Source organism: Pyxicephalus adspersus, chromosome Z (genome assembly GCF_032062135.1).
Source record: "Pyxicephalus adspersus chromosome Z, UCB_Pads_2.0, whole genome shotgun sequence".
NCBI lineage: Eukaryota > Metazoa > Chordata > Amphibia > Anura > Pyxicephalidae > Pyxicephalus > Pyxicephalus adspersus.
The window spans coordinates 66,603,278-66,627,262 of NC_092871.1; the positions used below are offsets into that span (position 1 = coordinate 66,603,278).

The 23,985-nt window shown below is 38.2% G+C and overlaps 1 protein-coding gene and 1 long non-coding RNA gene across 9 annotated transcripts in view; one reads left to right on the plus strand and one right to left on the minus strand.

The window, feature by feature from the left end:
• The window catches only part of LOC140344577 (histo-blood group ABO system transferase-like), an 85,373-nt gene that overhangs the window by 41,767 nt on the left and 19,621 nt on the right, over positions 1–23,985 (plus strand). For both annotated transcript variants that reach the window (XM_072431827.1, XM_072431826.1), the window contains 2 exons: positions 7,738–7,773; positions 9,523–9,657. In XM_072431827.1, the coding sequence (XP_072287928.1) occupies positions 7,738–7,773; positions 9,523–9,657 (171 nt within the window). The remainder of the gene's footprint in view (positions 1–7,737; positions 7,774–9,522; positions 9,658–23,985) is intronic.
• Positions 1,655–23,815, minus strand: LOC140344578 (uncharacterized). 7 transcript variants are annotated; one of them, XR_011923599.1, is made up of 8 exons: positions 23,674–23,815; positions 23,471–23,585; positions 23,320–23,381; positions 22,468–23,229; positions 9,200–9,295; positions 2,521–2,674; positions 2,305–2,422; positions 1,655–2,039 (listed from the first exon to the last, which is right to left on the minus strand). It is a non-coding gene; the product is annotated as an uncharacterized lncRNA (long non-coding RNA). The 7 variants fall into 7 exon arrangements; XR_011923597.1 differs by having other exon boundaries at positions 23,320–23,585; XR_011923598.1 differs by having other exon boundaries at positions 23,471–23,815.

A 23,985-nucleotide genomic window follows, 5' to 3' on the forward strand; every position in this document is an offset into this window, starting at 1 on the left:
CAGCAGAATTTTTTAGGATGTTAAAGGAAGAGGTATGTGAGGACCTGTGTGCAATCTATGATACTATGTGGGATCAGGGATGCTATTTTCCATCGGGTAAAGAAGCACACATTAAAGCACTGTTGAAAAATAGGGAATACCTGAGATATCCAGAACCCTATCGCCCTACATCTCCTATAAATATTGATGCCAAAGTACTATCCAAAATTCTGGCAGACAGGATAGCAACTTTTTTACCCTCTCTTATCCTTGAAACTCAGGTTGGGTTTGTAAAGGGCAGATCAGCAGTTTCGAATATCCATAAGATATTTGCGGTCTTAGAATACGCTAAAAAACATTCAGATTTTGACCTGGCCATTATCGCTATAGATGCAGAGAAAGCTTCATATATCCATAAATTTCTACAGAGGCACAAGGCGAGGCTGTCTATTGTCACCGTTGCTATTTAATTTAGCATTGGAACCTTTGGTTAGGGCTAGAAATGTCCAATGACTTCAAAGGCATTACATTTAATGATCAAAATGTGAAGTCGGCATTTTTTGCAGAAAACACTTTACAATTCTCCACAAACCCTTCCCTGGATGTACCAATCTTACAGTCACTTTTGGTGTATTTTGGTTTTTGTTCAAGCTTGAAAGTGAATTTCCATAAGAGTCAGATACTTTCTTTGAATCCCCGAAGATTAGGGTCATGGGTCTCCAATACGGATTCTCATATAGCACAGCATAAGATCAGTTATTTGGATATAAAGATAGGAAGACTACCTTCCTTTATTTACAGCTTTAATTACCCTCCTTTGTTTTCTAAAAGTATTTGTGAACCTAAGCATCAGGAGAATCTTCCTATATCTTTTCTGAGACAATGCCATCTCATAAAGATAATGTCTTTTTCTATGTTGCTCTATCCTTTCCAAACAATACCCTTAATTTTGAAACATAAGGATGTAATTTTACTAAGTAGAACATTTTCCTGTTTTCTGTGGGGGGGAAGATGTGCCAGGATAACGCTGTACCTACCAGCGTCAGCAGGTGAGGTTAATTTTTCTAATTTAAGACTATACAATCTGGCTTGCATTACAAGGCAAGTGTCCAATTGGATCAATGATATCTCAACACATTCTAATTTTGGGTTGGAGGTGGCTATGGTGCCCAACCCAGAAATTTTTTTAAGCCGGGTGGGAAGAAATTGTAGGTGGGTGTCAGCCCCTGTATTGTGACCAAACTCTTTAGTAGCCACCCAAAAACATCCGGGTGGGTGCTGAAAACCGCTGGGTGGTGCGCCCAGCTAAAAGGGCCTGGGGAGAACCCTGGGTGCGCCCATGGGATTTAAAGGCGATTCTCCATTGTAAAATCCCTTCTCTAATTCGGAATCTCAAACAAAACATTTTACTGAGAGACACCATATTGGCATGGAGAAAAGTCAAGAAGAAACTTCAAATACCCACACATTTTTCCAAATACTTATCCACATGCGGCCATCCTCAGTTTTCTCAAGGCACAACTCTGTTTTTCCAGATTTGGAAACAAATGGGCTTATTTTTTATACCATTGGAGTAGTGTGTGGTGGATATCTCTATATTTTGATTGTGCCTAACTCTGGTTTATATACTGGTAATTAAATAAAAGACAGAGAAAGATAGAGTTTTCGGCACAAATATAGGAAAAATATTTTATAGTACAAGTTTACATACTTGTAAATTATAAAAGAAGTATATCCTTTTTAACCATAAGTCATAATATTCCCTTATGATCTCTACAGGATTTGATCAATTTTCACAGAGTTATAAAAAAAACAATTACAACCTTTTCTCTGTATGTCACAATAGTTTCTTGCGATACATACAAAGTTTTGTTAAGGCCTGCTGTGGCACTATACAGGTTCCAGCTAATATTAAACAAATATACATCACCATACAATGGTTAAGTAGGTATGAACTCTTTCATATCAACCGTAGTACCCTACGCGTTTCGCCATAGTGGGCTTCCTCAGGGGTAGTGATAGGTCAAGTTCTCTATGTATACATACGGGGTTCAGGTGATCTAAATTTACAAACATAAATGAAGGGGTTCAATACACTGCAATGTTCAACATTACAAAAATCATATATTTCATTCAATTTTGTTCAGATAGTGGAAATATTAGATAGCATAACACCAATAGTATATTATTAGTGAAATAGAAACAGATAAAACTGATTTTTAGAAAGATATGCTACATACATAGATCATATGTGAGTAATGAATCAAATCATAGAATTACCAAATATATATATAAAGTAGAAATAATTATATTTATCAAACTTACATAATTCAAAATATGACTTTTGAGGAAAGATGAAGTGAACCTCAGAATAGAGATGATCCCTTGAAAAGTTCAGAGGAAATAGGGTAGTGTAGTAGAATCCCCTATATAAGTATAATATCTACAATTTAAGAAAAAAATTCTGTTAATATCTTTATGTATAATCATATATTATATGTATAAGTGAGGTTAAAGAGTAAGTAGGAATTGCTGTCCTACCTGAAAATAAAGTAGACTTTTTATTTTTTAATATGATGCTGAATGGTAGCACAGATCAATCAAGTCTCAGTTTCCAGGGAAAAGATAGTACATAATCCCTAGCAGATGCAGTCAGCAAAATAGGTTTTCCATATATGCTTCCACAGTGTAGGTACTAAAAATAAAACAATATTATGTTTTTTTCTATTAGGTATGGTATTCATAATCATAATGAATTATGTTTAGTAAATGCAGAAGTGCCCATAAATGCAATGTACCTGGATTCTATAGAGACATCCCCTCCTAGTGGTGCTGGAAAGGATTGTTTGCTTGTTTAAGATGCAGCCTTGATAGTGTTTCCCAAGGCGTCCTCCTTAATAGGAGGAAGGTGTCCTAGGGACCTCCCACACTCCACGTGCACATAGGCAGCGTGGGGATGCCTGTGGGGGCTGGCCTGGTGATGCTGGGATGAGTGGCAGCTCCTAAAGCACCGCCCACTCAAACCTTATCAATTGTTAGAAGAGGGCGGGTCTCCTGTCACTCGTCTCAGTGCTAGAGACAGCAAGCAGCTGTCTCCAGCCCAGCATCCCCATCCAAGAAGACAGGGAAAGGGCAGAGCCTTCCCCAGTGAGGGGTAGGCTTGCCTGAGTTGCACCCAAGCATTCCAGGGTGCCCCGTCCCTGTAAGTCGGGTGAGAGGAGGGGCGCCCTCTATTTGTTTTGAATGGAAGATTTAATACAGAGATTTAGAGATGAATGAAGGAGCAGACATGATAATTAAGATAGACAGTGTCTCATATAGGATCAAGTGAATCATGGTTAGAAATGACAGGAAAGAGATAAAACTGTTTCTTGCAGTTAAATATACATTCAGGATTATACATACATTTTGTTAAAGAATTGCTAGAAATATACTAAACATACTAATATGACTTTCAATTAGTATTGATTACTGAATAATACTATAGAAAAGGTTTAAAGCTGAATACATCGTTTAAGCCTGGATAATGGTTGGCTTTTATTAAAAAGATCCACTTCGTTTCTGCCTGTAAAGTCTCCCCCTCTAGGATTCGGGGTTACTTTTTCTAACGCTGCAAATGAAATACTATGTAGGTCAAAGTTATGCATTGTTCTTACGTGGTAGATAATTGGAGTGACCATTTTACCGTTTTTGATCGTGTATATATGCTCATGAATTCATTTTCTCAGGGGTCTTTTTGTTTTACCCACGTAAAATCTTTCACATGAGCACAAAATAATGTATATAATGCCTATTGATTAGCAATTAACATGGTGACCATGTTAATTGCCAATCAATAGACATTACATACATTATTTTATATAGGTAAAAAGGATATAATTCTTTTATAATTTTCTATGTAAACTTGTATTACAAATTATATTTTCTATATTTGTGCCAAAAACTCTATCTTTCTCTATTATTTAATTACCAACAAATGGGCTTAGTTTTTTTGGAAAGCTTTTTGACCCGGATAGTAGAACTCTTTTGATCTTAGGGGATCTTAGCTACAGGTTTACCTTTTCAGCAGCAGCACATCCACTGTATTTTAGGTAGTTTCATGCTTTCTTTTACTTTTTGGGTGCTGGGATGACACCAGCCTGGTAACTACATGAAAATTATTTTCCATAGAGAAATGTTGAACACTCAACAAAGAGATGATGAATTCATATCTCCATTTCTCCAAAAGTGGTGGTTCCATTTATTACCAGTGTGTTTAAGGATATGGAGAGGGTGGCCAATATTGACCGTTTTAAATATTCTTCCTGGTATATTGGTAATGTCTCAGGTTGAAAGTTGGTCTCTGCTATTGTTCTATAGGATAAATGGACTTCTATACATGTGGTATGCCTAAAAAAAGAGCAATGTTAATTATTGACATGGAGAGCTGATGTTGTTTTTGTTTATATGTACGTATAATTTATGTGAGTCTTTTATGTTTTTTGCTTTTTCTTTTCCGAATATCCTAAGAGATGTATAATGGTATTTTCTTTATATGATCCCTGTTCCCGTTATTATCCTCGGCTATTGTTGTTTATATGTAAGAGCTTATTTTTTGAAAAAAAATTCAATAAAGATATTTTGAAAAAAAAAAACATTATAACATAGCTTAGGTCTCTGAAATGTAAATGTATTGCACATATTCAGTAATAAGTAATAAGTCAGGATCCTCAGTGTTTTCCTGTTGGCCCTAAGTGCTATAAATGACCCCTCATTAGACATATTTATTTCTGTTATATTGCTCTGCCTATAACAAACAAGAGCTACACAAATCATCCATGTCAACACCTCTCCTGTGATTACCAAACCCACTTCAAGCCCACACTTGAATTTTAGTTTCCCAGCAAGGGTCCAGACATAGCTCTTGAGCTCTTCTCCACTGTCAATTAAATACTTACGAGAAGACATTAATATGAACCACTCTGTTTATAATAAAATGCTGGCTTCCTGGTTATTATGTTGGTGCACTAAAAGTCAGTGGCCCAAACAAAAAGTATTTAGGTTCGCAAAACCCTGATCTGTATACTTGTTTGGGGTCATTTTGAAAAGGATGTGTCCTAATTAATAAAAGAACATTATGTACAAACAATTAGTGTTGGTGTTCAAATTCGGGTTGTCCTTATATTCGACCTGAATATTGCTGTTTCAGTTCGAATAGACCCGACCCGAAAAACGGGATTCCACTGCAAAAATTCGGGAATAGTTTTTAAAAGAAAAAAAAATTATTCCTAAATGAATTTAATTAGCGTGTGTGTTTATTTTAACTAGTTTTTTTAAATTTTTTTACAGGTTATCCGACAATTACATTATGAATCATAATCTCATTGTGGGATTCCTGGACCGTGGGAGCTTTGCAGTTACAGCTAATTGGAAGCACGTGCCTTCAATTAACTGTAACCATAGGCAATACCAGGGCAATAGAGGTTCAGTGGAGATATGTATCTCCATTCATCACCTCTACTGCTCTGTGATTGGCTGAGAAATACGAAACTCTGATGACAGCTCAAGCATCATCAGGATTTCCCTTTCCTCTGCCAATCAGGGCTCTTCTAGGGCTGCGGAAGTGATCAGGGGAGCGGAACTGTCAGCATAGTAAAGCTCCGCTGACTGCTCTGCTCCCTGATTGGCTGAGGAAAGGGAAATCCTGATGATGCCTGAGCTGTCATCAGGATTTCCCTTGCCTCAGCCAAACAGGGAGCAGAGCAATCAGCACAGCTCTGCTATGCTGACAGCTCTGCTCCCCTGATCACTCCCACAGCCCTAGAGGAGCTGTGACATGTGTTCTGTATTTGTAATACATGTCACAACTCCTCTAGGGCTGCGGGAGTAATCAGGGGAGCAGGGCTGTCAGCATAGCAGAGCTCCGCTGACTGCTCTGCTCCCTGATTGGCTGAGGAAAGGGAAATCCTGATGATGCTTGAGCTGTCATCAGGGTTTCCTATTTCTCAGCCAATCACAGAGCACTAGAGATGAATGGGCACAAGTCTCCCCATTCATGTCTAGTGCTGAATGGCTGAGAAACATAAAACCTCAGCCAATCACAGAGCACTAGGGGTGAATGGAGAGGCTTGTCCTCATTTAACCCCTAGTGCCCTGCGATCCCTCACTGTCAGGAGGATTCCCAGGGCTGTTTTCATTGCAGCCCTGGAAATCATTAGTTACACAAACACACACACATTTAATAAAATAATTTAACAATAAAGCCTTGTCCTATTTTTACATATATTTTAACCCTTTCAGGGAATGATTAAGGGGTTTTATGTACCCCTGTACTCATTCCCCAGGGTGGGGTGGTGGGGATCTGGGAGTCTCCTTATTAAAGGGGGCTTCCAGATTCCAAAGTCCTGCTAAAAATGTTTATAAAAGCCCCCATTGTTTTCAATGTAAGCTTTCATAAAAGCTTAAAAACGCTTGAAAAAGCCTCCATATCCAAGTTCAATGGAAGCGTTTTCCCGTGTTTATCCAGCATTTAAATTTTTTAAACATTGCAAGCAACATTTAAGATAAGGCTCAAAAACGTGCCTGAAGGAAACGTCCTGGTGTAGATTAGCCCATTGGAATGCATAGGGACTTCAAACATGGGCTTTAAAAGCCTCAGGTTAAACGCTGGGGAAACAGTCCGAGTAGTCTAAGCCATAAACGCTGGGGAAACAGTCCGTGTAGACTAAAGCTGCGTATACATGTCCAATAATTATCGTTAGAAACGACCGATGAACAACCAACAAAAAAAAGTGACCAACGACGCCGACGAACAAGGACTGTCGTTGGAAATAAACGACCGCCACGGTGGATCTGATTGGCCGACGATCTTTCACTATCTATTGTGTGTATGGTCGTCCAGTGATTGTGCATGTTTCTGCGGTACACTTTCTCCTTTACATGTCCCTCCCTGCATCGTTCAAACGATTGTATCTAGCATGTGGACACTGTTGGTGGATTATATTTGAACAATCATACAGCATGTACAGAACTGTGCACAATATGATCATTCAAGTATAATCGTGCATAATCGTTGCTCGGTCGTAATCGTTCGTTTTCTAACAATAATTGTTGGAAGTGTGTACCTAGCTATTGATGTGACAGGTGCTCTTTATTATTCATGTGAAGTACAGGGGTATGTAATAGTATTGTGTATCTTTTATGTATCCTTTTATAATGTATTTTTTTATTATGTATCCTTTTATAATGTATCTTTTTACACCTGTTTGGAGCCTTTAGAAGCTCTACACAGTCCTGAAAAAAAACAGAATTTTTCCTCCCATTGACTTTAATGGTGTTCGACCTTGACATTCGACCACTCGAATAATTTTGCTCTATTCGAGCGAATAGCTGACGAATCGAATAGTAAGCTATTCGACCAACACTACAAACAATATTAGTAGGGGCCTCTTGAAAGTCTAATTTTATTTGTCATTCTCATTGTCTATTATTCTAGAAAAAATGCAAATATAGATAGACATTTGTTTCCTAATTTTTTTCAGTCATTTGTATTTTTAATTGGTAAAAGGTAAAATTTACATTTTGATGTCTCTTCAGCTGTGTCTTAAGTGGGCACAATCTCTTGTAGTGGAAGACATTAAAGTCACATGTTACAAATTGATAGAACTTGTATTTGGTCAACACACTACTCTTTGCACTATTATTCATTAAAACAATTCTATTACTCATAAAATTCAACATTTTAAACTCAAATTGTTGTTTTTTTTTTTTTTTTTGCAGAATGTTGTATGACAAGCCTGAGACCTTTAAACCTCCGTAAGTTTGTTTTGTGAGTTAGCATGAAGGCAAGACACATTCAAGAAATGCCATCACTTTCTTTTCTTTTTACCTCTTTAGTAGGCCAGCAGATCAAGTCAAAATTTACAACAGTTAAATGATTTAGTGCATTTCCCTACCCCTCCCATTCCATACTAAGTCTTTTATTGCTCTAACAGACATTCATCAAAAATCTTCTGAAGGAACTCTTCTGTTTTGTAAAATTATGTATTGTGGAGATAGCTGAAAACCTCTGGGAGTAAATGGAAAGTCATGGAAACTGGCTGGTTGGAGAAAATGCATGCAAATAATATGCAACCTAAACCTAGCCAATGTTTTTTATGGGCTTCTCACTCTGGGACTCTCCATTCTTGAATGTTTCTATAAGTGCTATATACATTGGTTGTAAGCACTATATCAGACAGAACAACACCAAAGCCTTGAAATGCAAATTTTTTGTTGTACGCCAATAAAAGTATAGTTTTCTAAGCCACTAAAGTTTTCAAAACTTTCTATCCATAAATTATTTTTTCAAAAACTACACCAAGGACCCTTTATGAGTTAAGACATAGTGGAAAAGGCTGTGAAAATAGTGCCATAGGTGCAACCAGTACTATACAAACTTGTGAAAATAAACAATTTATTAAGACAGAAAATCTTTTACTACTAGTCAAACATTTTTATATTTTGTTTGGAGATGCCCTATTCTCTCCGGAGGCGGCGCTTGCAGCAGCAGAGGAGTTCTAAAGTTAGTGCTCTGTGGCTTGCAGCATTTGTTTTTTACTCTCTGCATCCCCTGCACTGAGAATGCACAGCTGAGTGGGATTGTGAGCTGTGCAGCAGCTGATTAGCAGAATGTTTCCTGAGCAATCCCATGCTGCCATTGACTGCTGTGTCCTTATAGCCTCTCTGGTCTTAGTTCCCAGTGCCCGTTGTAGCGTTTAGCTGGGCTAATCTGTGCTGGAGAGATTCTCATGTGATTTTCTGTTGATCTCTGCCTTTGACCCTGACTCTGCTTGTGCCTGCTCCCTCTGTACCTGATTTGGTGGACTAATCACCCGTGTACTTTGGATTTCCTGGCAGTTCTTGTACTGCTTATCTGTGGGCCCCTGGTCTGCTGCCAGCCCAGACACCATTCTTTGTGTACTAAGTCTTGGGGCAACCGTGTGCTAGGAGATGCAACTAGTCTGCCGAGGCTGAGCAGGGGTTACTGAAGACTGCGGCATTAGATTGGGGGACTGGTTACTAGTGAATACTGGTGCTGACCAGGGCCGTACACAATATTTGTTATTTACATTCTCCTCATTTATCCTCCGTGAATAAGTGTTTTTGATTCCTGTTTTACTGAACATTTACCATAGAGATGTAAGATGTTTGTTGGTGTAATAAAATATTTGTACACTGGTATAATAAACATTATTCTGACCTTTAATCCACTGAATGAGAAATCTTTAGTCTTTTGTCCTCTTCCATTCTTGGTTTTCTGTTTTACAACTGGCTGGTTTTTAGGGAATCCTTTGCACTAATAACAGTTGAAACTTAATTATAGTAAGCTGCAGATTAACACACAGAAATCAGAACTTAAAGGTTTAAGATATTTGGATTGGGAACAGAGTTAACTGTAAAGATCATCATTATACCTGTCTTACCTGATCCATGGAGCTCGAGATTTTTTTCTCTTCTGTCTTTAAGACATTTTGTCTGCATATACTTTAAACTCCAGTAACTATTTTTTTCTGTTTTCCCTAGGAGAGTAGATGTCTTGATGGTTACACCTTGGCTTGCCCCAATCATATGGGATGGTAGTTATAACATTGACATTCTGAATGCACAGTTTCATCAGAGAAATGTCCGTGTTGGCATTACTGTTTTTGCTATTAAAAAGTAAGTACAAAACCCTTTTAAATCTCTATTTTTGGATTGGTTTGTATAATGGCAGACAATAACCTTGTAGAAGGAACTTGACCAATAAAAGAGCAAAAGAATAGGTGAGCCGCAACAATGCAGATGGTATATTGAAAGTTTCTGGATATGTGCCTAGCCAGTATCATGCTCACAGGGTTGGAGCTAGGTGTTCACATGCATGTGTTCATGCACATACATTAGCATACATTTAGTGGCATGCACCAGGAGCATGTCCAGATGCAGTGTAGCTTTGACTGTGCACACATATTAACACATGTATCTTGTTTTGCTAAAAATAGGCATTTTATAAGGCAGGATGAACTCTTCAGTACTGTACAGTACAACTGTTCTGTCTGTCTGAAGCCATGTAGGGCCAAAACACTGTCTGTATCACCCTTGTGGAAGTCTGCTTCGTGGCATTCCTGTTCTCCTGTATTTCTAGTGTACTGTCCTCCTAAACTATGTGAATCCTTACTTATAGTACAGTTAAAATTTATTAGGCATGAAAGTTTTATTACAATAGAGAGAATCCATAAATTGCGGTGACTACACAATAAAAGTATCCATCAATTGCTATGCACAATATAATCAAACCAACAAAAAACAAGAATAATTCATCAGAGGAAAGGATTCTATCTACAGCAAAAACTCTTGCTTTTGGATAATGTGTTGAAGTGTTAGGACCTTTGTCAGGTTATTTGATGTTTGAAATCACAATGCAAAATCTCCTTAACCAGATGAAAGCACTAATAAGGACATAAAAGAAAAGCAAATATACAGGTGTCCCCCTAAACAGGAATAGAAATCTTTCAGTAGGAAGAAAGTGACAACTGGTTAGTAGGCTTCTCAAAGTTTTTGCATGTTGGGGTAAAAAGTAAAGGGAAATCTCCGCAGTGAAGCAGAGATTCTAACCATATCATACAATATTCAAAACAAAAGGAAAGTTTGAAGGCAAAGCACCAGCATGACACCCATGGAACTATTATTCTGAAAGAAGAGATCAGAAATCAAATTTGCCATACTTTCTAATGAGAGTCACATATGCTATCACTGCACTGCAAAAGTCTGCATTTACAATTAAGCATTTAAGCGTTTTGGCAGATTCTTGTACTATAGAGGTCTTAGTATATTAGCTCGGCGGTTAGTTTTAGCAGCCACCAGAATGAGAACCCACAATGATCACCCATACAATGATTCCAGGGCCAGAGAAAGACCTCCAGAATCACTCTTGCAGAAGAAATTGGGATCTCTGGGAGCACAGCAGTGCATGGGCAAGAGTTTCTTACCTGGTCATTCTTCATCTCTCAGAATGCTCATTGTGTGCTGTCCCTTAGACACTGAATCATCAATTAATTGGCCAAAAATGATTGCAAATTAGAGATTGTTTTGGCTCCGCTGGAGCCTTTTATGTGTACAAAAATCCTGATGAAGTGGCCACTAAAGTGCCACGAAACGTATTGATGGTCAATACAAATCAAATACTGTTTTATTAAAAGATTGTGGACCATCTTCTTCTCTATTTTGGTTCCTCTGCTATACACTTTTTTTCATTGAGGAAAAGATCATTGGAACCAGGGCATAGAGTGCAACCACCTACTAGATTCTACATGAAGACAGAAATATTCTCCAAAAGCCATCTCTTTGGTTGCTTATTCCTCCCAGAGGCTTAAGCAACCTCGGCAATGTGAGTATCGACATCTATCCAACTCTTCACCTATATGAAATCTATAGTGGTCTCCTAGGACATTTTTCACTTTTTTCGATTCAATTTTTCTCTTTGATCTTTCATCTCTGGAGAATATATTTTTTTTCTTCATCAAAAGCTCCATACAAGAAAATAGAACACACAATCCAAGTGTACATTTCTGAAACCCAATGATAAAGTTAGTTATTGGGCTTACATATAAGTAAATGTATAGGGCATGTAGGAATAAATTAATTGTAGACTTGCTACTTTCTCCTTTGGCCAACTTTTTGGAAGATTATTACATTAAAAAATGCAGCTTTTGCTGACTTATTTTCCTCCTCTCTGGCCATGTTCCCAATGATAAATTATTGTTTTCCAATAATTAGGAAAACAAAGATGAGGGTTTTTGTGGCAAAAAATGGATTGTATTAATGATTATTTCTCATAATATATATGACAAATATTGTGCATAGCAATATTAAGCTTCGCAATGACTGGAGATAAAGATCCAGATCATTGCTGAGTAGGCCCTTCAAGGGCACTAGACATTGAACTTCTGACAGGAATATATAACATATAAACAGTGGTGTCGCAAGCGTAAGTCGATTGCCCAATGCGTTTCGCCAAACTAAGGCTTCTTCCGGGGTGACGTTATGTTTAGCGGGAATGAACACAGTACTTTGAAGTATCTAGGTTCACAGTAAATGCATAATGTCAGTAAACAACAATCAATACAAGAAGAAAATATTAATGAACTTGGTATATATACATGTAATACAATCATGTCTTGGTACATATAGTAGCAAAGCATGTGGAACAATGTGGTAAAGTACACTTAGATACAATAATTGGCAACAAATGACAATATGAAAAAGTGAAAGAACTTACATATTCCTTGAAGATAAAACATGTATGTGTGTGTAAACACGCCTGGGGGAAAAATCCCAGACAGTTTGTAGATGTAGAGAAAGCCCCTCCGAGGGGGAGGATAGGCCTTTAAGGTAAGTACCAAAAGGAGGAACCTACATTAAGGTAGTGAAAAAAAACTAGGTTTGAGTAGAAAAGGAGTAACTAAAATATACTCTAATGTGAGACAAAATAAACAGTAGGTATGTAGTATTACTAGATACTTAAACATAGTATAGGTTGCAGGGTTATCTATGCTAGGTAAGTAATTTACCACCTTGAATGAAAATTGTGACATGGAATGTTAAGGGGCTATCCTCTCCTAGTAAACAGATCATTCTATACCAACCTTCTTTCAGTCATGCAGAGTCTCCCTTCTGTTCCTATGCTGGTGGCTGGGTACTTTAATGCTACAGCCAGTACAATGGAGGACAGACAACTACCACCACCGAGACAAGGGTCCACTATGTCCAACGATGCATCCTTTCGATTGTTTCTCTCAGCGGCAAATTCAGTCGATTCATGAAGACACCTGCACCCTTTGGAAAGGGATTTTACACATATCTCTGTCCCATATAGATGCTGTTCTGGTTACCACTGATTTGTTAGTGAAATTGGAAGTTGCCACTATCCATCCAATTGTAGTTTTGGATCATGCCCCGGTCTCACTGTCTATATCTGAAACCATCTGCATCAATCTGATTTCACCTGGCGTTTTCTGTCTTTTTTAGCCAAAGATGAACAATTTCAAAATTACCTCAAGTATTGGTGTCAAGCTTTTTAAGATCACGTTGTTGCCCACCAGAATACACCCCAAATTATACTGGAACACGGCCAAAGCAGTTTTGAGGGGCAGAATCATGGCCCGGTTGTCTTCTCAAAAACACTTGCTAAATATATGAAAACTAGTACTCAAGCTCACCAAGCCTATTTGAAGTTCGAGGAGTCTTTATCAGTGGAGGATAGGGATGTATGGCCCCGAACCAAGTGTGCCTGCGATTTCTGGTTACATCAGTATGACAATACTATCTGTGCTTACCGATTTGCAGAATTTTTTAGATATGGCAACAAATCAGGCCGTTTATTAGCAAATTTGGCTAAGGGTTTCTGAGTGCCCCCAAGAGTTACAAGTATTCGGGATGCTAGTGGTTCTGAGAAGAATTTACCCCATGACATAGCTGCTACCTATTCTACCTATTATGAGTCTCTGTATACATCGAAGGAAAGGGATGTTTTCAAGTGACAATCATTTTTGGATTGTTAAAAATTGCCCCATTTGTTTGAAGAGGATCTCTGCCATCCTAATTCTTCTATTACATCTGAGGAAACTGTATCAGCAATAAAGCGTTCAGTGAATACTAAGGCACTTGGGCCAGATGGCTTGCCACCCGAATTCTATAAAATTCTTGTGGTTTATGTCACACCTGCATTAATAAAATTGTATAATGATATGTTTGAAATGTCACTTATCTACCCTCTGGCTGTTTGGCTTTTATCAAGGTGTTACCAAAAAAAAACAGAAAGATTTGTTGGAACCTGGATCTTATCGGCCAGTTTCACTTTTGATTGTTAATGTTAAGATTTTATCCAAAATTCTAGCTGACCGCCTGGCATTGCTTTTACCAAAATTGGAAAGTCCGGTCCAAGCCGATTTTGTACAGAGTAGATCCACTGCCTATAATGTGAGTAAATTACTTACTGTCCTGGAATGTAATAGGTTGTCTGGTCCCTCCTCTGGGTCGAATGCACTGTTGGCGCTCGATGCGGGGAAGGCATTTGATAGCATTGAGTGGCCCTGGTTACAAATTGTACTTTGCCACTTTGGTTTTTCTGGATTGTTTGCGCAATTTATAACAGCAATGTACTGTAATCCTTCAGCTGAAATACAGGTGGCGGGAGTACCATACAGTACTGTTTCCTTAGGTAGGGAAACGCGTCAGGGTTGCCCTCTGTCGCCTCTTCTGTTTAATTTGGGTATTGAGCCGCTTGCGCGATCCTTCCATGAGTTCAATTTATTTAAGGGGATTAGTATTCAAAATAGGCAGGTGAGACTGGCAATATTTGCAGACGATATTATGCTATTTCTGGGAAACCCGGAAGGTGATCTTTCTCCACTTTTACAACATATTCAGTTGTATGGATAATTTTCTGGACTTTGCATTAAATATAATAAAAATGAGATATTGCCCCTGATTCATCAATAAAATCCGCGATCGCGGATTACCGCGGTCCGGACTCGAGTGTGCGCGTACACTCGCCCCACTGCCAGCCGGATTCCAGACTTCACAATAGGGAGCGCGAATTGCCAATTAAGGCGATTCGATTTCAGCTGCGCGATCAAGGAGGATCTGTTAAGCTCAATGGTGAGATCATAGCAATTAATTAGTGCGCACCTGCTCTCTGTTCTGTGCTTATTTACAGTCCTTTACAGGTCAATTAGAATCTTTAATGCTTCATTAGATTTCAGCTGCGCGCGCCAGTAAAAAGCTGTCGGATAAGCGCGGCTCCGTGCGCGAGCTTTTTCAGTTGCTGAATAGCGCGACCGCGTACGATTCCGGATCGCTAATACGAATGCGCGAGCGATAATCCGATTCTGCTTGATGAATCAGGGGCATTATGTTTATGACCATCACTTACTTTAGAACTAGTGGCCATTATACAGAAATTGGGTTTGAAATTAGTCAAACATGCCTTTACTTGTTTGGGAGTTTAAGTTACTTGTCATGTTCTAGATATGTATAAGTTGAATTATACCCCTATTATTAATAGGATTCTGTCTGGATTTACTAGCTAGAAATCTTTGCCTTTTCTCTCATGAGAATATGTCATTTAGTAATTAGTTTAGTCATTAGTTTTGCACGTTTATTATACCCTATGCAAACACTACCTTTTTTGCTCCGCCATTCTGATGTTCAGAAATTACATGCGACATTTACTCCTTTATTGTGGCAAGGCAAGACTCCCCAGACTGCTAGATTTAAACTTACTCAGTCTAAGCAGAATCTTGGAATAAATTTTACTGACATATGCAAGTATTATAACATGTTTATTAAGATATGTAAAGGATTGGTGGCATGATACTTCTTATGCAGTGGTCAAGTTAGAATCATTACTAGTACGGCCTTGGTCGCTACTTTGCCTACCTAATGCCCCATATGCCAGTATGCCTCGCATTTTACGCACAAATTTGCTTTTGAGAGATACTTTATTAGCTTGGTGAGAAACAAAAAAATTATACCAATGTCAACAAAGTTTTAGTAGTAGGACGCCTTTGCAATCTACACCTAGTTTCCCCCAGGGTATACAGCAAAAGGTTTATAAAATTTTGGGAGAGGCAAGGGATTGTGACTTTAGGGGATTTGTTGGACGATACCAATTGCCTAATGTCTTTTGATATTCTCCGTATTAAGTTTGCCCTTCCCTCTCATCATTTGTTATGTTATCTACAAGTAAAGTGTGCCTTTTTTGCACAGATGGGCTCTACAGTTATGCTGTCCTTACCTACCTTTTTAGGATGGATTTTGGGTATGCCTGAATCTAAACATTCAGTCTTGTTTATTGTTATTATTATTGTTGGATAATTCCCCAGGGAACAGAGCCACATTACACTTTGTAACAAAATGGGCTGATTATTTACAATGTTCATATTCTGATACTTTGGAGTTGCTGGAAACTAGCTGGTCCTCTGTTAGGAAATATATCGTTAGCGAGGTGTGGCATGAAATACAATTTAAGATTATCCATAGAGCTTATTATGCCTTTAATTTAAAGGTCAGTGCACGCTCAGTAGCTAATTGGCTGGAAGCCTGTCCTAAATGTGCATTTCCATTGGCGCCCTTGGAACATCTGCTATGGAACTGTCCGGTAAAAGGCATTTTTTTTTTTTATGTCGGTGTTCTGGAAATAACTATCCAATTATGCTTCATTTGGCATTTATGCTTTTATAGAGAGCCTTCTATGGCCACTGTCAATAATCTACCCAAATTTGAACATCTTTGTTTACTAGCGGCCAAAAAATCCATATTGAAACACTGGGTAGAACCCCATTTTCCTATGGTAGCGCAACTCACTAGATATTTACAAGTCTTTTAGTTGATTGATAAAATTGAAGCCACTAAACATCTAGACACACATCCACAAAAATTCTTTGCTACATGAATGCCATATCTGCAACGCACACTATCCCCAGCTCAGTTAAATGATGTCATAGAAACCTTCCGTCACGCGATTTGGTTTGATCGGAGGGCTCTAGATGCATGGAACTAGCATAATATTTTCATTTCTTTTATCGGTATTACTTTCAGTATGGTAGTTTTTTTTTAGTAAGGAGGAGATAAGAGTTTTGAAGATATGAGGGTATACCTATGTTCTGGGACTTGGTTATTTTGTTTTTGTTCTATGCAGTTTAATAAAGTAATATTTGGTCGTGATAGTAAAAATGTAAAAATGCATGGGCATTGATGACGTTATTTACAACTGTATACACTTTATCTATCATTATTTTTGAGGAATAGATTGATAGCATTTATATTGTTTTTGGTTACAGTTGGCCGTATATTCTGTGCAATCTATTTCTACACTGTGTACAAACTTTACTGTTTTTAGTTTGTATTTGTATATCCTCATGTTTGCCTTTATTAAATATTATATAAAAAAAGTCTATGCAAACACGTATGCCTTGATAAGGAATGGGCAACTGGTGAATAAACAAACAAAAAGCATAAATTGCTATAGAGGCATGGATTGCAATAAAGTGTACAAATGAGTTAGGGATAAAAAAACTGGTAAGTGAATAAGAATAAAGAATTACTTTAGAGCATAATTTACTATAAATGTATTAGTTACAGATTGTGGTAATTATAAAAAGAAATTACAAATAAGTTTATACCTTTAGGTCCTGAGAGGAACGGGCATTGAGACCGCAGCCACGGTCTGTATCAGCTGATGTGGCAAATGAAAATAGGCAGCAAGGGAGTCTCTGGAGGTCGCCTCCATATAAGGTATGGGGCACTGCGTTCCAGAAGTTTCCCCCTGCCACATGCACGCCTCTGGCGTGAGAGGACATCGGGGCGGGCTGTGGCGCCACTGCGGGTAGGGGACTCCCATACCAGGGTCCTCCCACCCGGGTGACGTCAGATGAGGGAGTTGTGAGTCTAGATGCCGGCTGGCTCAGTGCCCCGGGAGTGCACAAAGGTTCATGCGCACCCAGGGCACAGCGACTCAGTCCAAAAAAAATGGGCTCATACGGGGATTAGAACTGGGCAGGTAACCTGTGGGAAAACCTGCCCATCTTCTATGGGTGCATCGATGGTAGGTCGATGCCCCAGTCCCCGCAAGTTGGCCCACACACAGGGACACACCAAGAAGGTTTTGTGAGGATGTGCAGCCATGCCCTCAAGGTGTCTGAGTAACATATAAATATATAGGTACATATGAAGCATATGATACATATAGAGAATAACATGAAACAAGAAGATAAATATGATACTTATGAAAGAGTAGTATAGTACAAATGATATCAAGAAGTATGTATGTATGTATATATGTATATATATATATATATATATATATATATATATATATATATATAATTATTTATATATTTGTACATATCAATATGACATGGGAAAAGCAATATTAGCATAAACAATATAGTGATGATGGCGGTAAATGTACAAAATACATTAATATCATTGTGACTAGTATTCGTAGAACATAGAGTGTGATATTCATAATCATACAAAATACAATATAATCAGTATAATTGAAATATTATCTTATATAGCACAATTATATTCCAAATTATAGATACCCAGAATAAATTAGACAAAGTTTGAGTGTGTAAAAATGGTTTAAAACTAAACATTTCGTTTAGGCCTGGGAAATGGTTCACTTTTATTGTGAATATCCATTTAGTTTCACGTTGGAGGAGGATACTGTCAAAGTCGCCTCCTCTAGTATTAGGAAATTTTTTTTCCAGAGCGGCAAACTTGATACAATTCACATCGAATTTATGCTTAGTTCTGACATGAATGCTAATGGGGGTGACCATTTTCCCATTTCTGATTCAGTGTCTATGTGCCAAGTGTAATGACTGTGGACAAGGGAACTTTTAAGAGAACCTTTCTTCCTAGAAGTAATCATGGGTTTTGTACCCAGATGAGCGCAAATATTGGGATCCAAAGTAAGATTACTCCAATGTCTGTATTTTAGCTTCTGAACACTTTGATGATGTTGGTTGTAATGTGTGATGATTGGGGTATTGGATTTTGGAGGTGATCTATGTTTTTAATGGATGAGATCTTCTCGGGTAAGTGTGCATACTCTTTTGAAGGTCCTTTTTAGATGTTTCTTACTGTAGCCCCTCAATAAAAGCCTATCAGTGAGTGCTTTGGCCTAAAGTTTAAAATCCTGATCGGATGTACAGTTTTGTTTGATTCTAAGCATTTGGCTATATGGGATACTATCGACTTAAGGCTTGGGATGGGTGCTTTTGGCATGGAGTATGGTGTTCCCTGCCGTTTCCTTCCTGTAGAGATAGGCAATGATAGAAATGTCCTCTGATATACAGATGTTGATATCCAAGAAGGAGATCTTTTTGGGGTGTGCGCAAAAGGTGAATTTCAAATTGTAATTGTTAGTTTGTATGCATTCTTAGAGATCTTTACCTAGATGGTGTGGGCCTGACCAAATGATGAAGATATCATCAATATAGCAGGTCCAAAGTCTGATGTGGGGAAGTAGGGGGGAGAATTTGTTGTCAGAAAAGAGATTTTTCTCCCAGTCGCCCAAATACAAGTTGGCATAAGATGGGGCACATTTCGTCCCCATTGCGAGTCCTTGGGTTTGTAAGTAAGTCACATCATTGAAAGTGAAGGTGTTGCGGGTGGGAATATGTTGTAGTAGCAAGAAAATTAATTAGTTAAAGAATGAAGTGAAGGGTCGCTGTGTGTAATATAGTAGCTTTTTTTGTGTATTCCTTTGTCATGGGGTATGCTACTATACAAGGCTTCCACATCTACTGTTATAAGGAGAGAATTGGGGGGACCTTCATGTCATGAAGTTTTTGTAGTAGCTGTATTGTATCTCTGAGATATGATGGGAGGTTAATGACATATGGTCTTAGATATGTGTCAATAGGGTCGCTAGCATTGGCCGATATGGAGTTTATACCTGCTACTATAGGGCAGCTTGGTGGGTCTTGGAGACTTTTGTGGACCTTGGGTAGGCTGTAAATATTTGGTGCAAATGGGTATTTGTTCCAAAGAAAGTCTTTGGTTTTAGTATCTATACAGCCTGAAGAGTATGCCTGGGTAATTAGGGAGGATGGGATGACCATGTACCATTCCTTGTTTTCCAATACCTTTAGGCACATCTTTTCATTTTGATGATTATCTGTAATAACTATATTGCCACCCTTATCAGCTGGTTTGATAGTAATGTGGTAGTTGTTTTCTAGACTTTTGAGCGCCTGTTTTTGTGCATTGTTAAACTTGGTAGATAGTATAGTATCTTGAAATTTGAAGTCTAAAATATTCTTTGTGAGTACGTTCCCAAATGTTTGTATGTGGGCATATAAAGAAATGGGACGAAAATATGTGGATTTCTTAGGTTTAACTGGTACTGTTTGTATGTCATTAGTAGAAGGAATGTCAAGGGAACTTTCATGGCTTTTGTCATATAGTTCCTGTAAGATTTTTAAAGCTCTGAAATCTTGAATTTTAAAGTCTTTGAATACGGAGATATCTCTAGGTATATTGAATTCAGATTCTTTTTTCTCATACATGAGTTTTAGGGTCAAACTACGAGCAAATAGATGTATATCCTTAATAGGTTGAAACTTATTTAGGTGTTCTGTGGGGCAGAAGGATAGACCCATTATCAAGACTTTTTCTGGAACTGGTTGGAGGCTGTAGGATGATAAATTGATAATGCCAAGATCTAGTTTTTTGGGGGAATTTTTGTGAAGTAATCTGGGATGGAAGCTTGGGCTAGTTTGGGGGAGGGAATGCGTAGGTTCAGGGATCCTAAAAAAGAATCCTGTGTTCTTGTTTTAGGTATGGTGCCCAATAAGGCTGTATTTTGTGAAGAGTATAGTGGAACAAATTCTGGGGATAAGTTGGGTGATGGTAAGAATGGTGGAAAAGTATGGGGTGTGGGAAGTAGTGTATTTGGAATTGAGTGTGTGTCAGTTTGGGGAATAGTAGTGGGTCAGTGGTAAGGAGACGGTCGTCAATGGTGAAGGTCTCTAGGGGAATATTAGTGATTTCCTGGGCGAGAAGAGGTATTGGTTTCCAGGTGGTGAGGCCTGAAGTGGATGGATCAACAATGTAGGGTTTTCTCTTGTGATCCTGTTGTGTGTGTGTGTGTGTGTGATCACTCAGATCACTTTTACAAACAAACATTGGATTGTGCAGTACTAGTTGTACTAAAAAACAAAAGGATTTGGCAAACAGCGATGGTAAAAGCAGCAATGGTTTAAAGAGCCTGTTCACCAATGCTAGAAGTCTAACAAACAAGATAGGGGAGTTGAAAGCCTTAATGAGTGAGGAGAATTTTGACTTAGTTGGTATTGCTAAATCCTGGCTTTGTTCTTCACATGACTGGGCTGTTAATATTCCTGGGTATACTCTCTTTCGTAAAGAGTCAAACGAAAGGGTGGTGGTGTCTGTCCGTATGTGAGAAGTCATCTAAAAGGGAATGTGAAAATAGAAATTGCGGATGGAACAAGCGAAGAGGTTGAGGCATTATGGGTGGAGTTGTATGTGGGGTTGAATAACACACAAGTAATTATTGGAGTCTGCTTTAGGCCCCCTAAGGAAGAAATAGAAAATCAACTACTAGCACAGATAGAAAAAGCAGCAAGAAGTAGAAGTGTTTTAATCATGGGAGATTTCAACTACCCTGACATTGACTGGAGTAATGGCACTACGGGAACAGCAAAAAGTGAATCTAATACAAGATTATTTTATGGTACAGTTTATAGAAGCCCCAACTAGAAATTATACCCTGCTGGACCTAGTTCTTTCTAACAATGTAGAGCTTATAACAAATGTGCAAATAAAAGAGAATCTGGGTAGCAGTGACCATAATATCATTTCATTTATTGTAAGCTGTAAACAGGAAGCAAAAACAGATAGAAGATAAAAGATAAAAACATTTATTTTAAGAGATTATTATTAAGGGCGGCTCTCTGTGACTTGGACTGGGAATTTATCAAATATAATAATCTAGACTCACAGGGAGGCCTCATCTGACTTCACGCGGGTGGGAGGACCCTTGTATGGGAGTCCCCTACCCGCAGTGACGCCACAGCCCGCTTAGACATCCTTTCACACTGGAGACGTGCACGTGGCAGGGGGAGACTTCCGGAACGCAGTCCCCCATACCTTATATGGAGGCGATCTCCAGAGTCTCCCTTGCTGCCTATTTTCATTTGCCACACCAGCTGAAACAGACCGTGGCTGCGGTCTCAATGCCCGTTCCTCTCAGGACCAAAAGGTATAAACTTATTTGTAATTTCTTCTTATAATTACCACAGTCTGTAACTATTACGTTTATAGTAAATTATGCTCTAAAGCCATTCTTTTTTTTTATTCACTTACCAGTTTTTTATCCCTAACTCATTTGTACACTTTATTGCTTTATTTATTTATCTCATTCATTGTATCTTTGACCCCTTACATTTTTTATATGCTTTCCAATATAGGAAGGCGAGATAATTATGAGCGTATATAACTTTATCTAAGTACCCATAAGGCTTATATAACCCTGCACCCTATTTTTTATTTTTTATAAATAATTACCAACCATAGACAACCCTGCAACCTATACTATGTTTAAGTATCAAGTAACACTACATACCTACTGTTTACTTTCTCACATTAGAGTCTATTTTAGTTACTTCTTTATTTTACTCAAACCTAGTATTATTTCCCTACCATTTTGCAGATTATAATCAGTGTACATACTTATCTCAATATAGGTACCTCCTTTGGGTACTTACCTTAAACAAGAGGTTTGAGACTCAGAGGTTTTTCATGCAAAAAGTGAAGTGTATTGATTGATTATTTGATACATAAGCCATCTAATACACATAAACAAATAATATTTTTTCTGTCCTTTTAACATTTCAGAAAACAGAATATTTGTACATACTGTACATAGTGAGTTTCATCAAAGGGTTATTGACATACCCGTGTAACCGTTCAAATTACCGTGCCGTGGCGCGCAATAATCCGACATACGGCTTCCTCAGGGATAGATAATAATGCATGCTTAGCGGTCTATATGTGTAGAGATGTAACATGTCAGGAATATACAACAAAATGAAATTAAAACTGAATCATAATAAAAACATTCTGAAATAATAAATCAAATAAAATTCATCATCATAGAAAATGTAAATATAAACATAGTGTCCAAGATCATACCAAAAATGAAAAATGCTTAACAGTGATTATAATGCAAATATTCCATGAGTACAGCTAGTATTGGTATACTTTTGGGTATGTTCAAAGTAAAAATTTCAAACAATACTCTAAGAAGTTATTAATCCAAACAATACTTTCAGATTCAGAGTCACTGCTGATGATAATGCTAGATGTAAATCATAAGGTATGATTAGGTATAATGGTATAGAATTAGAGGTCAGATTAGGTAAGTGAAGGTTGATACATACATACATACATACCCAATATTTGATATAGTAGTTTGAGCTTTTCCAAAATGTGTTGATGTGCTTATCAGAACATACACTTAGAAATTATAAGCGTTTTTTTTTTTTGCACGTTTTTGACAGAGTATAGGTATGTCTGCTAAGTCGTGCGAGAATTGATCCTTGCATCCATCAGTAAATGTTAGTAGGAGTAGGTAGGGTAGAAGGTGTCTTCCTTAAGAATGTAGGTTTGAAGAGTAAATTGCAGGGATCAAGGTAAATAAGATGTGACCAAATCTTCCTAGAAACAGTAGAGGATATGGGTTGTAAATGTAGTATATACATAAGTAGATAGGTAGGGAATTATTAATGATAAATAAGGTGGGTTTACCTTGAGAGTGTAGGTATACCAGGTCACTTGATGATGTTGAGGGAGGTAGGATAGAACCGTGCCTTCATATAGATAGATGATTATATAAATTTTGTAGATGAGGTATATCTAAAGTTGTCACTTACACTGTTTAGGGTTAATGAAAGTTTACCTTTAGGATATGGGTTTATTGGGTCACTTGCAGAGATCAGCAGTGTTTAGTTATGAATGTAGGTATACCAGGTCACTTGATAATATCAAGGTGGATAGGGCAGGAAGGTGCCTTCCTATAAATAAACAATTATATCTATTTTTCTTTAGATGAGGAACATTTAAAATTATAACTTGTATTGTTTAAGGTTAGTGAAAATTTACCTTTTGACTGTAGGTTTTAATAGATATCAGCAGCGTTTGGAGATGAAGAATCCAGCAGCCTACAGGGCTGTTCTAGTGAACGTGTGCCTGAAGTAGCGTATTTAAGAGCAAGAGGGAGGAGGAAAGAGCGTGCCCGTGTTGTGAGCGGGGTGGGCGCCACCCCCTCCTCCCGACCCCCTCCTCCCGTCCGCTTCACCCCCTCCTCCCGTGTGTTAAAGAATCCCAGGGACGTCAATGAGGCTCCACAATGCAGAAGAGGGGGTGGGGTGAATGTATCCGCCCCTCCTCTTGCATTGGGTGATCCTCCCTGAC